The sequence below is a fragment of the Megalobrama amblycephala genome, linkage group LG14 (assembly GCF_018812025.1).
Source record: "Megalobrama amblycephala isolate DHTTF-2021 linkage group LG14, ASM1881202v1, whole genome shotgun sequence".
NCBI classification, from domain to species: domain Eukaryota; kingdom Metazoa; phylum Chordata; class Actinopteri; order Cypriniformes; family Xenocyprididae; genus Megalobrama; species Megalobrama amblycephala.
The window spans coordinates 20028438-20041110 of NC_063057.1; the positions used below are offsets into that span (position 1 = coordinate 20028438).

General features: G+C 35.8%; 1 protein-coding gene across 15 annotated transcripts in view; it reads right to left on the reverse strand.

Annotated features, from left to right (window-relative positions):
* Positions 1–4804, reverse strand: part of magi2a (membrane associated guanylate kinase, WW and PDZ domain containing 2a) — a 287991-nt gene extending 283187 nt beyond the window's left edge. For 4 of the 15 annotated variants that reach the window (XM_048156804.1, XM_048156803.1, XM_048156805.1 and 1 more), the window contains exon 1: positions 3449–4802. In XM_048156804.1, the coding sequence (XP_048012761.1) occupies positions 3449–3731 (283 nt within the window). In that variant the 5' untranslated portion in view covers positions 3732–4802. Of the gene's footprint in view, positions 1–3448 lie in introns of all 15 variants that reach the window. The other 11 variants (XM_048156800.1, XM_048156808.1, XM_048156798.1 and 8 more) reach the window with 10 other exon arrangements.
* Positions 4805–12673: the final 7869 nt, after the last annotated feature.

Consider the following 12673-nt stretch of genomic DNA (forward strand, 5'->3'; position numbering starts at 1 on the left):
GCTGATCCTGCAGCCAACAAGATTGCTTGCTCAACATTTAAATAGTCTGGTTCAGTGTTTGGCTACTCCTGCAGAGCACTATCAGAGTTCCTCTGAAACCCTCCACCTCCCCCAGCTCCACCTGCCAAATCTTCTGTGGGATTTATCTCTCTATTCATGCAGCAGCAGCAACATATCTTACATAGTATGCTCACAGCAGCATGTCTGTGTATCTATTAGCAGTAGCAAATCCATACCTGTTCTGCAGAAGCAGGCAGCAGCAGCGTAGCAGATCTAGTCCACCAAGACCAACATTGTCATATTAAATGACATGATAAAACTTTTCCGAGAGTTGTCATCATGATTGAAATGTGTATATGTATATATGAACAATGAAAAACCCATGTCTTTCAACTACTAAATAAATGTTTGGATGTCAAATTGAAAATAAAACAGTGGAAGGCATAATTTAGACACATAAAATCACTAAATACCAAAAGTGCTACTTCCCACTATGAGGCCATTGTATTGAAGTATTTGGATATTTTTTAGGTTTTGTATGAAGTGTGCTTGTTTTTTTCTGTAAAAAGATACAGCACATCCTTGACCCTCTGTAAAGCTGAACAAGCCTTGCTCTGTTGAGGGTAAAGGGGGAGGTGACGGCTGGCGAATTAAAATGTGTGACTTGAAATTGAGTGCTGTAACTGAAAGTGCTTCATATAAGTTATTGATCTCTTGATTTTGTTGTGCCTACAGCAAAATTCAAAGGTCATGGCAATGAAACAAGGTCAAATGTATCCTCTTTTTGAAATCTTTTTTGAACTTTGATCTCAATGTTCAGAGATAATTATCCAAGTCCAAAACCAAGATTTTGGTGATGTCAAGGGCAGTGGGCAGCTAATAAAATACAAGCATCTAATCATGTATTAAGGATGGGGGGGAGTCCACTATGGAAGCTTGTTTCTACCTCAGCTTGAGTAAAAAAATATGATTCTGTAAATCATAATTACAATTTTAATCTAATAATCTAAAAATATAATAACTATGACTTAGACTTAGTATCAATGCCTTAACATCTCATAATGAGAAACTTTCCCATAATAATAACTTAGTTTCTCGTTATTATGAGATGTTAAGTCATTATTATTAGAGAGTTTCTCATTGTTATGAGATATTAAAGGGTTAGTTCACCAAAAAATGAAAATAATGTCATTTATTACTCACCCTCATGCCGTTCCACACCTGTAAGACCTTCGTTCATCTTCGGAACACAAATTAAGATATTTTTGTTGAAATCCGATGGCTCAGTGAGGCCTGCATAGCCAGCAATGACATTTCCTCTCTCAAGATCCATAAATATACTAAAAACATATTTAAATCGGTTCATGTAAGTACAGTGGTTCAATATTAATATTATAAAGCGATGAGAATATTTTTGTGCACCAAAAAAACAAAATAACGACTTATAGGGTATAGTGATGGCCGATTTTAAAACACTGAGCTTTACGAATCTTTTGTGTCGAATAATGATTCGGATCGCATGTCAAACCGGCAAACTGCTGAAATCATGTGACTTTGGCGCTCCAAACCGCTGATTCGACAAAAAAAGATTCATAACATCCGAAGCTTCATGAAGCAGTGTTTTGAAATCAGCCATCACTATATAAATTGTTATTTTGTTTGTTGTTTTTTTTGCCACACCAAAAATATTCTCGCCGCTTTATATTAATATTGAACCACTGTACTCACATGAACTGATTTAAATATGTTTTTAGTACATTAATGGATCTTGAGAGAGGAAATGTCATTGCTGGCTACACAGGCCTCACTGAGCCATCGGATTTCAACAAAAATATCTTAATTTGCTTTCTGAAGATGAACGAAGGTCTTACAGGAGTGGAACGGCATGAGGGTGACTAATAAATGACATTATTTTCATTTTTGGGTGAACTAACCCTTTAAGTCACTGTTATGAAGAACGGAAACAGAAAACAGGCTACCATAGTCCACAGTATATTTCACAAAAAAATACATGAAAAAAAGGCACATTTACCAAATTCTATATTATAACTGAAACATTCTGATTTCTAAAGATATTGTTTCTCATTATTGTTAGATAGTAAATCATTATTATGGGAAATTTTCTGAATATAATGAGATTATTATGAGACATTAACTAATCATCATTTCGTTATGAGAACTTTTCTGAAAATAATGAGATGTAAAGTCGTATTTATATTTAGAAAGTTTCTCATTATGAGATAATAAATATTATTACGGAAAAGTATTTTTACGAGAAAGTCGTTATTACTAAGAATTTTTTTTGCTATTATGATGAATTATATAGAATCATATTTTACTCAAACGAGGCAAAATATCAGAAAAATATCAGAAAAAAGGTAATATTTACCAAATTCTACAATATTGCTCTTTCGTTCTGCTTTCTAACTATACTACTGTATATACTGGTTGAAAATCAAGTGATTAATCTTGATCATTTTTTATAGTATTTTTTGTTGTTACTGTTAAAAACTAATTTTAACATTAAGAACAACAAATACTATATTTCAGGAAGGGATCCCTTGTTGCATGGGATCGTCATATTTGAGGGTCCTTGGATCAAACATTTCTAAACCCCTGCTCTAGAAGACATTTACTAAAGATGGGTTTTAAAATGCAAAATCCCCACGTCAAAGGAAAGGAATGCCACACACACCTCCTAAACCAGTAATCTTAAAGAAGCTAAAATGCTTTCAATTATGGGTCTGTGACTAAACAGAAAGGACAAGGCACTTTGTTTAACTAAACTGGCATCATTCATGACAGTGTGATTGTGAGGTTCAGATACAGGCCTTTTGGGAAAATAGTAATGTCATGATGTATTTCAGAACCGTGGCACACCCACAAAGACCAGATTACAGCCTGATAACACAAACTCAACTGAAGGATAACGGAAAGATAAACCTTCAGTGTCAACAAATAAAGCTCAATTTAGGTAAATTTAGCAAGAAGTTTACAAACATTAAATAAGATATGGTAGCCTATGCAGCGCGATGACGTTGTAAACGTGAAGATGACGTAACATCATAATCATACGCGCTGGACACGCCCCCTTTCCAGAAACACCAACTCCGCTTCTATAGCAACAAACTAACAACTTTCACACGCGAGTCCGAGCAGTTGTTAAACTTTAACACTAGTGCTTTCTTCTTATGTTATAATTGTATGCAAATTTATACATGCATAAGTTCATGCTCACAATACAAACAGGTGTAACCATCATTGTTTCTGCCAAAATCGCATAGTTCCTACATTATTATTACAATAAAAGTGAGATAACGTCAATACTCTCAGCTGAAAAACCTCAAACCAGCTTGTTTGCTTGTCTTAGCTTTATTTATTTATTTACTTATTGTAACAACATTAGATAGTTATAGATAAGATAGATAGATAGTGAAGTTAAACTTACCTTGTTTGACACACTTTAGTCGGACAGGGTCTTTGCAGTGCCTGACCACAGCCCACACATCCCTGATGGTCAGTCCGGCCACTGGAATATCATTCACCTCCAGAAGTAAATCATCCTGGTGCAGTTTGCCCCTGTCCGGTTTCACCTCTCCAATAACGGGGAACTGTCCATTCTCCGCGCCTCCCTGCAGCTTGAACCCAAGATCACCGCTCGGACCCCTGGACAACACTATCTCGTGAACTCTGTTAGTCCAGTGACTTTTCTTCTTCAGGCTTTTGGACATGTTTGGAGTTGTTAATGTGACAGGAGAGCAGCCATGAAAGTGCGTAATCCGTCCAGTCGGCTCACTAAAGTTGCACGATCAGTGTCTGTGGATGGGAAGAGTCTCCATATCAGCAGCAGATCCACAGCAGCCTCTTAAAACTGCTACACTCACTGTAACAGTGATGTCCGACTCATTCGCGAATGAGCCGTTCATTTGAACCGGTTCTTTTTTATGATTCGTCCGAACCAACTCGCGAAGCGTTTGTGAATCACTCGGCTATTTGGTCAACTTTAGGAGTAAAATTGTAAGGTAAGTAACATGATAGAAGCCTAACTTAAGCAAATTTTGACACCGGTTAAGTAACGTAAACAAAAACACAGTTAATAAACATTATAATTTCATGAAAAACCTACAAAAATAGGCTAATAAGCTAATTAATGCGTGCTACATACCTAAGGGATCTAGAATTATTCGGTAAATTGTTTCTGAACAGTTTGTTGACACTTTCTACACTTCAAAATGCCACAACGAGTTTTCTACAAACAATTTCAGGCGGCAAATCAAATGAATCAGTGAGTCTAGTCATTGAAACGAACCGTCCGCTCGAATCGATTCGCTTACATGAATCGGACTTCATAACGCTGCACTGTAACTGAGTCCAAATTGCTCGGGAAACTGAGCCGGATGTGATGTGTGGAGGAGGAGAGAAGAGACGCTTCCCGCTAGAGAAGAGAAGAGAAAAGAAAGGAAAAGAGGAGAGAAAGAAAGTAACGGAACTTTCATCATTTCGTCAGCCCGGAGCGATTTTTCCATTATAAACGACTGCTGTGCCGCCTCCTGGAGAAAATGCATAATGAAACTCAGTTTGGGAGAAAGTTATACAATTATTTTCTGCTGTATTCAGAAGGATCACAGTTTTTAGATAGGAGACACTTTAATATATCTCTGATAAGAAAGTGATTCACAAAGACAGTAGAAATATTAATGACAATATGGACCAAAGTTCCCTTACATATATCTATTTATTGTAATAGTATACGCAGTGTTTTCAATTATATAATTAATAATTCTTTCATGTTATTATAATTGTTTATACTGTGCCATATAGAATCCTATAATTCTTTGTTGTTACTTTTATTATTCAGAATTGGATCATGCAAACCACCAAATCACATGCTGTAATTGCAGAGTCCTCATTCTCTCATATCATTTTCTTTCCTGTGTGGAATACAAAATTATATATTTAATAGAACGTTTAGCAGAAAATGTAGAATCACTTTGAAAAATTGGTAATCCGACATGTATTAAATTGTATGTCACTACACTGCATACACAGTTAGTGACATTGTTTTTTTATGTTGTTTTGCATGTTGTTTTTCACCTTTGTTATTCACTTTTTCTGTTACAGTCTTTTATGTTATTCTGTTATACCTTTCTCAATACCAAATATGGCATATTATTTATATAAAACAATATTTAAATTAACAACAGTATCCATTATAAAAAACATAAACACAAGCAAACAATTCAGTCAAACTTACAAAAGTAGCACTCCAGAACACGATTTAAAGGGTTAGTTCACCCAAAAATGAAAATAATGTAATTTATTACTCACCCTCATGTCTTTCTACAAGTGACTCAGAAGCAGTGTTTTGAAATTGGCCCATCACTATATTGCTGAAAAGTCGTTATTTTGTTTTTTTGCCACACAAAAAGTATTCTCGTCACTTTTTAATATTAGAACCAGTGAACTCACATGAACTGATTTAAATGTGTTTTTAGTACCTTTATGGATCTTGAGAGTTACAGTGACATTGCTGTCTATGCAGGCCTCACTGAGTCATCGGATTTCATCAAAAATATCTCAATTTGTGTTCTGAAGATGAACGAAGGTCTTACGGGTGTGGAACGGCATGAGGGTGAGTAATAAATTACATATTTTCAAACAATTCTCGCCTAAAAAACTCTTTAATCTACATTTCATGACATAACAACTGTATTTATAAAAATATGGTATATAATTCCTCGACCGCCATGACAGTCGCCACAGGAGGAGTGATACAAACGGTGAAACGGTACCAGTGCTGATACTGGGAGAATATCGCACAGCTCTCAGCCAATCAGATTCGAGAACCTATATATATATATATATATATATATATATATATATATATATATATATATATATATATATATATCATGACAGTAGAGCTATTTTAATCTTGTGCAATGCAGACCAGGTTTTCAAGTAGATTAGTTACAGAGCAACACAGCAACATTTTATGATGAGGTTGAAACTGAGCCAAATGAGTTTTAAGTTATTATTTTTTGTTTTGTTATAATCCATCATCACACAAAACACATGCTTTCAAGTCAGCGCTTTGTCTTCCAAGACAGTTCCCCTGAGTTGCTTTAGAAATATTATTATGGGATATTTAACTCCATGCTGGGAAAACTTCCTATTATCTGTTAAAGAGCCAAGAATGCTTATTTCACTGATATCTGCACATACAACACTCTCTTCTTCTCGGACTTTATTTTATTAAATAATAGAATTTGTGTTAAAATTGAACCATGTGAATGCTGGTGTACAAGTTTAAATGGTTCCTTTTTGCTGAGAGGAGTACATTAGGATGATGTTTAGATAACTTTAGGTAATGTTTAGGGGAAATAACAAGGGCTGTGACCTTTGCTCCCTGAGACAGAGGAGCAGCTCTCTGCATTCCACAGATGGGAGTATCTGAGCGATGAGCGAGAGTGGGAGACAAACAGACAGCGAGCGGGAGAAGGCGAGAAAGAGGAGGGCGTTTTGACAAGGCAAGAAGAATTGTTTGGCAGGAGGTTTTTAACAAGTTTAGGAATTCCCTGAGCATGGCAAAAGGATATTGAGGAGTTGGTGCTTTTTAAATGGAAGTTACATCCAGTTCAGAGTTCAGCTCCAAAAAATTCACATAAGCAGTTTAGTCGATCAAACGAGTAAGAGGCCAATCACACAGAACACTGTTTTGTGTTTAAAAATGCAAGATGCAGGACAGTGAAATGAAAAAAAGTTGAAATAAAGGCTGAAATAAACAACATCATTTTTACCTCGATTTGCAGTCTGGAGGAATCGACGTTAGTTGTCCGAAACAGATTTTGGGTATTGAGAGGACATATTTCATAGAAAATTGCCTACTGTATGATGGGTACAAGCTCTGATCTTTTTAGCTTAAGATTCCATCTAGAGGAAGGATATCAAACATACACATTTGATATTTTGAACAAATTTCAGAATACATACTGTTTTCATTTGTCGTGTCTCCTAGCACATGTTTCTGCAATAGTTTGTGTTTGGAACGACTTAAAAGACCGGTGGTATGACTTAGTGTATGATGCTTTCTCTGTAACCATTTATAAAGTGCATGATGCCTAGAGTTTTAAATCTGTGCAGATTTTAAAGTTGTGTAGTTGTGTTAGACTCTGCGAAAGACGCGAGATGCGAACAGAATGCAAAAAAAAAAAAAACATTCTGTAGGATGTTCCGAATATCAGTGCGGATCTGATATTCACAATTATGAGTGTGATATCGCTTTTATATTACAATTCCATGAAGAATAAATTAGTTCACCCAAAAAGGAAATGAATTACTCATCCTCATGTCATTCCACACCCGTAAGACTTTTGTTCATCTTCGGAACGCAAATGAAGATCTTTTTGTCTCTCCAAAGACAGCCTACACAAATTTGACACTTCAAAAAGTTCATAAAGATTTCGAAAAACTAATCCATATGAACTGAATTGTTTAGTCCAAATTTTCTCACTTTTTATGATGAACAGATTTAATTTAGGCTTTTACTTACATATAAACATTGATCAGCGAACATAAACAGAAGCTCAACTGAACCTGAATGACACACAAGAACAAAAACCGATCGAGTCTCTTACGAAAATTTGGACTAAACCACTCAATCTTATGGATTAGTTTTCCGATCTCTTTAGGAACTTTTTGAAGCGTCAAATTTGCAATTGTGTAGACTGTCTATGGAGGGAAAGAATGCTCTCAGATTTCATCAAAAAGATCTTCATTTGCATTCCGAAAATGAATGAAGGTCTTACGGGTTTGGAACGACATGAGGGTGAGTAATGAATGACAGAATTTTCATTTTTGGGTGAACTAACCCTTTAATTTTGAATATTAACTTAAGCCGCACACACACTTAACGATTCTAAGGCCGATTATGAATGTAAATTGATACTTATGACTGACCGCGCTCAAACGCGTCCAGTCAGAGCCAGTTGAGTTCAGTCTGCGATTACAGTCGGTGTTCGAATTCGAAGTATATAAATCTGCTTCAGTCGCAGGAAACAATCGCTGTATGTTGAGCACAGTCTTAGAATGTTATAGCTAGTCGTTAAATGTGTGCGCGGCTTTACATTTCAGACATCATTTTCGAAAATATTTCCCAATGCAGTCAAAGCAGGATTACCCCATGTGTGTCTCCAATCACCACTCAGTAGTTGTGTTTGGTATTTGAATGAATGAGTGATTTTGAACAAATCGGTTGAGTGATAAATTCAATGACTTACTCATATTACACTTGTTACCCCCTGCAGAAAGTCTTTGTTCACAGTGTTAAGGGGCAGTCACACGATACTTTTCATTACAGTGACTTCCATTCATACACATTCAAATGCAGGAGACAGGAAACCTAAGTGAATACATGCAAATTTAGCTACGTTCCAAAGTTCAAGTTTGGTGAACTCTTTTCTCAGAATTTGTATAACTTGAAGACGTGTGACCAATAGAAGATTGATACTTCATGGCGTGACCCCTTAGCTGAATTAAAAGCAAACTTTTCAGGATTCCAGCATTGCAATACAATGGAGTAGATTGGTTATGTTTACATTTTGGATGTAATATATGTTGAATTATGTTTATAAAAAAGCAGAATGTGCTTTTTTTCAGAGTGTGACATCATATAACAACCATTGGAGTGTTCATAGAAATTTTGCATGCTCAAAGTCTAGTGTGACCGCGGCTTCGGTGTTCGAGATTGACGACCGCAATAACATAATGCTGTGTTCCATTTACCTCAGAAGAGGGATGTTGGAGCTGGGAATGGTGTCACACCTGAGTTGACCACGTTCCAGTAAACAGGCAAGAAAACTAAGATGGATGCATCCAGGCAAACCTTGCTCTTTCAGAATACAAACCCATAAAAAAAGTGGTATTTTGCACAGATAATGCTGAAGTATCATGTCCACAAATAGAGGTTGGATAGTACTGGGTGCACCACTGACTTTGTTGAGACACAGACAAACAAAAGTGCAAACAAACAATATATTACTACTGCGTGACTACGTTGATGCGCTTCAGCCGAGTTTCCCAGTCGCAACTGCACCTTGAGGAGGCATTCCAGTTAAAACTAGGAACTAGGAATGAAGGCAAATGGAATGTCCCATAAGTTTAGAAATGTCCTGCCTACAGTAGTGGATCAAATACTGTCTGTATGAACAAGCAACATAAATCTCTAAACCTAAGTATGAGCAGTTTGCAGTTCTGTGCAGGTCAGAGCTTTGTTTTGTACATGTACTCTCAATCTTCTGAAAAAGGTCTGTTAGTGTATGTTCCATATCTGGTTCATGTTCACTCCCACACTCTCATGCTTTCATCCAACAGAAAAGTGCTCCCAGAAATGAGATGCTCCATCCCTGCTGGTACATCAGAGAGCAGGTGGCCTTCCTAAACAGGACAATCGAGTCAGAGATCCAAAAGCTGGAGGAAGCAATCTCTCGCTCCCACAATGCACTCCACCAGATGGGAGCACATTGGTCCTGACAGTGATGTCGCCGTGGGGACTGCAACATATTGCTAGGCAACATGATCTAATGATTATGACAGGCGTAATTTCCAGCCAATTTAAAGCCATCCAGGAATAAAGAGGCAGTGCATGATGGTTTTAACGGGACAGGGAAGGGACGCAGATAGGAGCTGTTAATGGCTGCTGCATGTCATTTGGGATGGCAGTATTCAGAGTAGACTGAAACAAGGACCTCAGTCGGTTGAGTACGTATTTATTAGTGGTTTTTGCAAAGGCAAATCTAGTTTACTACTCCACTGTAGTATATACCAAGTGTGTATACAGTACAGTCCAAAAGTTTGGAACCACTAAGATTTTTAATGTTTTTAAAAGAAGTTTCGTCTGCTCACCAAGGCTACATTTATTTAATTAAAAATACAGTAAAATTCCTGTGATGGCAAAGCTGAATTTTCAGTATCATTACTCCAGTCTTCAGTGTCACATGATCCTTCAGAAATCATTCTAATATGCTGATCTGCTGCTCAAGAAACATTTAATGTGTACAATTGTACAAAATATTTGTGTACAATATTTTTTTTCAGGATTATTTGATGAATAGAAAGTTCAAAAGAACAGTGTTTATCTGAAATCTAATCTTTTGTAACATTATAAATGTCTTTACTGCCACTTTTGATTGATTTAATGCATCCTTGCTGAATAAAAGTATTCATTTCTTTAATTTCTTTAAAAAAATAAAAAAATAAAAATTCTTACTGACCCCAAACTTTTGAACGGTAGTGTATAATGCTACAGAAGCTTTGTATTTCAGAGAAATGCTGTTCTTTTGAACTTTCTATTCATCAAGGAATCCTGAAAAAAAAAGTACACAACTGTTTTCAACATTGAAAATAATCATAAATGTTTATTGAGCAGCAAATAAGCATATTAGAATGATTTCTGAAGGATCATGTGACACTGAAGACTGGAGTAACGATGCTGAAAATTCAGCTTTGCATCACAGGAATAAATTACTTTGTCAAATATATTTAAATAGTACACAGTTATTTTAAATTGTAATAATATTTCACAATATTACTGTTTTTTACTGTATTTTTAATTAAATAAATGTAGCCTTGGTGAGCAGACGAAACGTCTTTTAAAAACATTAAAAATCTTAGTGGTTCCAAACTTTTGGACTGTACTGTACCATTATATTTAAATTGGAGTAAAGGACAAAACCTGCAAGAGGTCACTTTGGTGCTTTTTAAATCAGAAAAACTATATATAAGGGATTTTTCTGTTGAATTTACATTGTTTTAAAACACAGATGAAAGGAGGCCCACAAATTTGGGACATTTTTGTAGATGTTGCATGTGGATAAACTTCAAGGGAGTGTTTTTCTGACAAAATATCACCTGCATGATAAGTTACCTTCTAAACACTTTTAAGTGCTTTCAAATTTTAAGCTTTTAAGAGGGTCACTCCTCTCCTTTCTTCCTGTAAAGCACTCTATTTGAGTCCAAGGCTGGATTGTCGGAAAGAAAAACGGAGTAAGTTACTTACATGCATCTATCATGAACGTGACAGCTGCGACATGATGGACTCCAATCTAAATCACCTGTGATGGAGCATACTGTATGTGTCAAACAAGGTTACTGGAACAGAGCCACTGTCCTACTGTCACAGGGTTTCACAAGAGTTGGGGTTTTTCAGAAGTAGTCAAACAACATTTTTATATTAAAACTATTACAGTTTGCCAAAATATTCATTAACCAATTACAAATCAGATACGTTATCACAATATTAAAATGTATTTTTAACCCTCATGGCATTCCAAATCTGTAGGTCAATGACAAATAAGTGTCCACGGTAAAGAAAAGGGCATTTTTTATAAAAATCTATAGTTTAAAAGTGCCAAGTTTTTAGCAATGTATCTTTGTATTCATGTTAAGTTCATATGGTTTTGAAAAATGTAAAAAAAAAGTAAAAAAAAAAAAAACCATAATAAAATAAAACCAAAAATGAAATTTAACTCTAAAATATTTGTAAAGCTAAACTATTTTTTCACAAATATCATGAATTATTCATTCATAAATATTATAAAGTTTTTGGGGAGTCGCACAACATTTATTTATTTATTTATTATTAATTTTTTTTAAATAATGCCAAACTACTTAAAGGTGAAATATGTAAGAATTTTGCAGTAAAATATCCAAAAACCACTGGGCCAGTGTTATATATTTTGTTAACTTGAGTACTTACAACATCCCAAATGTTTGCAACTATTTGTAAATCGTGAGAAAATTGCAATTTTAACCAAGGCTCTGGGACGTGTGAGGAGTCGTCTGTCAATTGCGTCATACCTGCGTTACCCTCGGTTTCCGGTTTTATTTTGTAGAAACCATGGAAACACCAAAGATGCTTTAATATATTACATGTTTTAATAGACAAGGCAACAACTGTTTTGATATATTTATAGACAGAAAACTAATTGTTGTTATATAGCTCAACACGTTTAGTCTTATTGTTTAAATCTAATTTTCTTGATTTTTACCATGCTTTACCATGCCTCAGAAAAACACTATTTTGTGAAGCGAACATAGCATAATCAGATGCAGCTTTATTTTTAGTAACACTAATACAGAATTTTCTCCATCATACAATTCGTTTTAAAATTAATTGCATGCCATTTATCAACACAAGCCATCCAGCATTTATTAATATGATATTCTAAAATCGATCTATCTTACTGCAGTGTGTAACAAGTGTCTTACAGCAGCTGCCGAGCGAACGCACAGAGTAACGTTATAACATTTTCAACACACTCAAATGTATCTAATATGATAAACAGAGCTGCGTTACCTCATACTCATGACCGGAAAAGCGGAAGTGGCGCCGGCGACTGTGGCATAATAAAAGTTCTGCTGCTCGCGAGGCGTGTGTTGCGCAATCGCTCCAGCGGCCTCGTTCAGCTCCCACAACACTCGGTTCTGCTCTGCTTCATACTACAGTAATGTTAATAATCGCATCCATGAACATCATTTCTTCCCGAGTCCAATCCCAATTCTTTTCCAACGGCTGTGAGGTGAAGGCCACATGTCCCAAGATGCCGCGCTCAAACTTGGTGTCATCAAGCTACGCCTTTGTTTTTAATACACTGTAAAAAATGACCGTGATTTT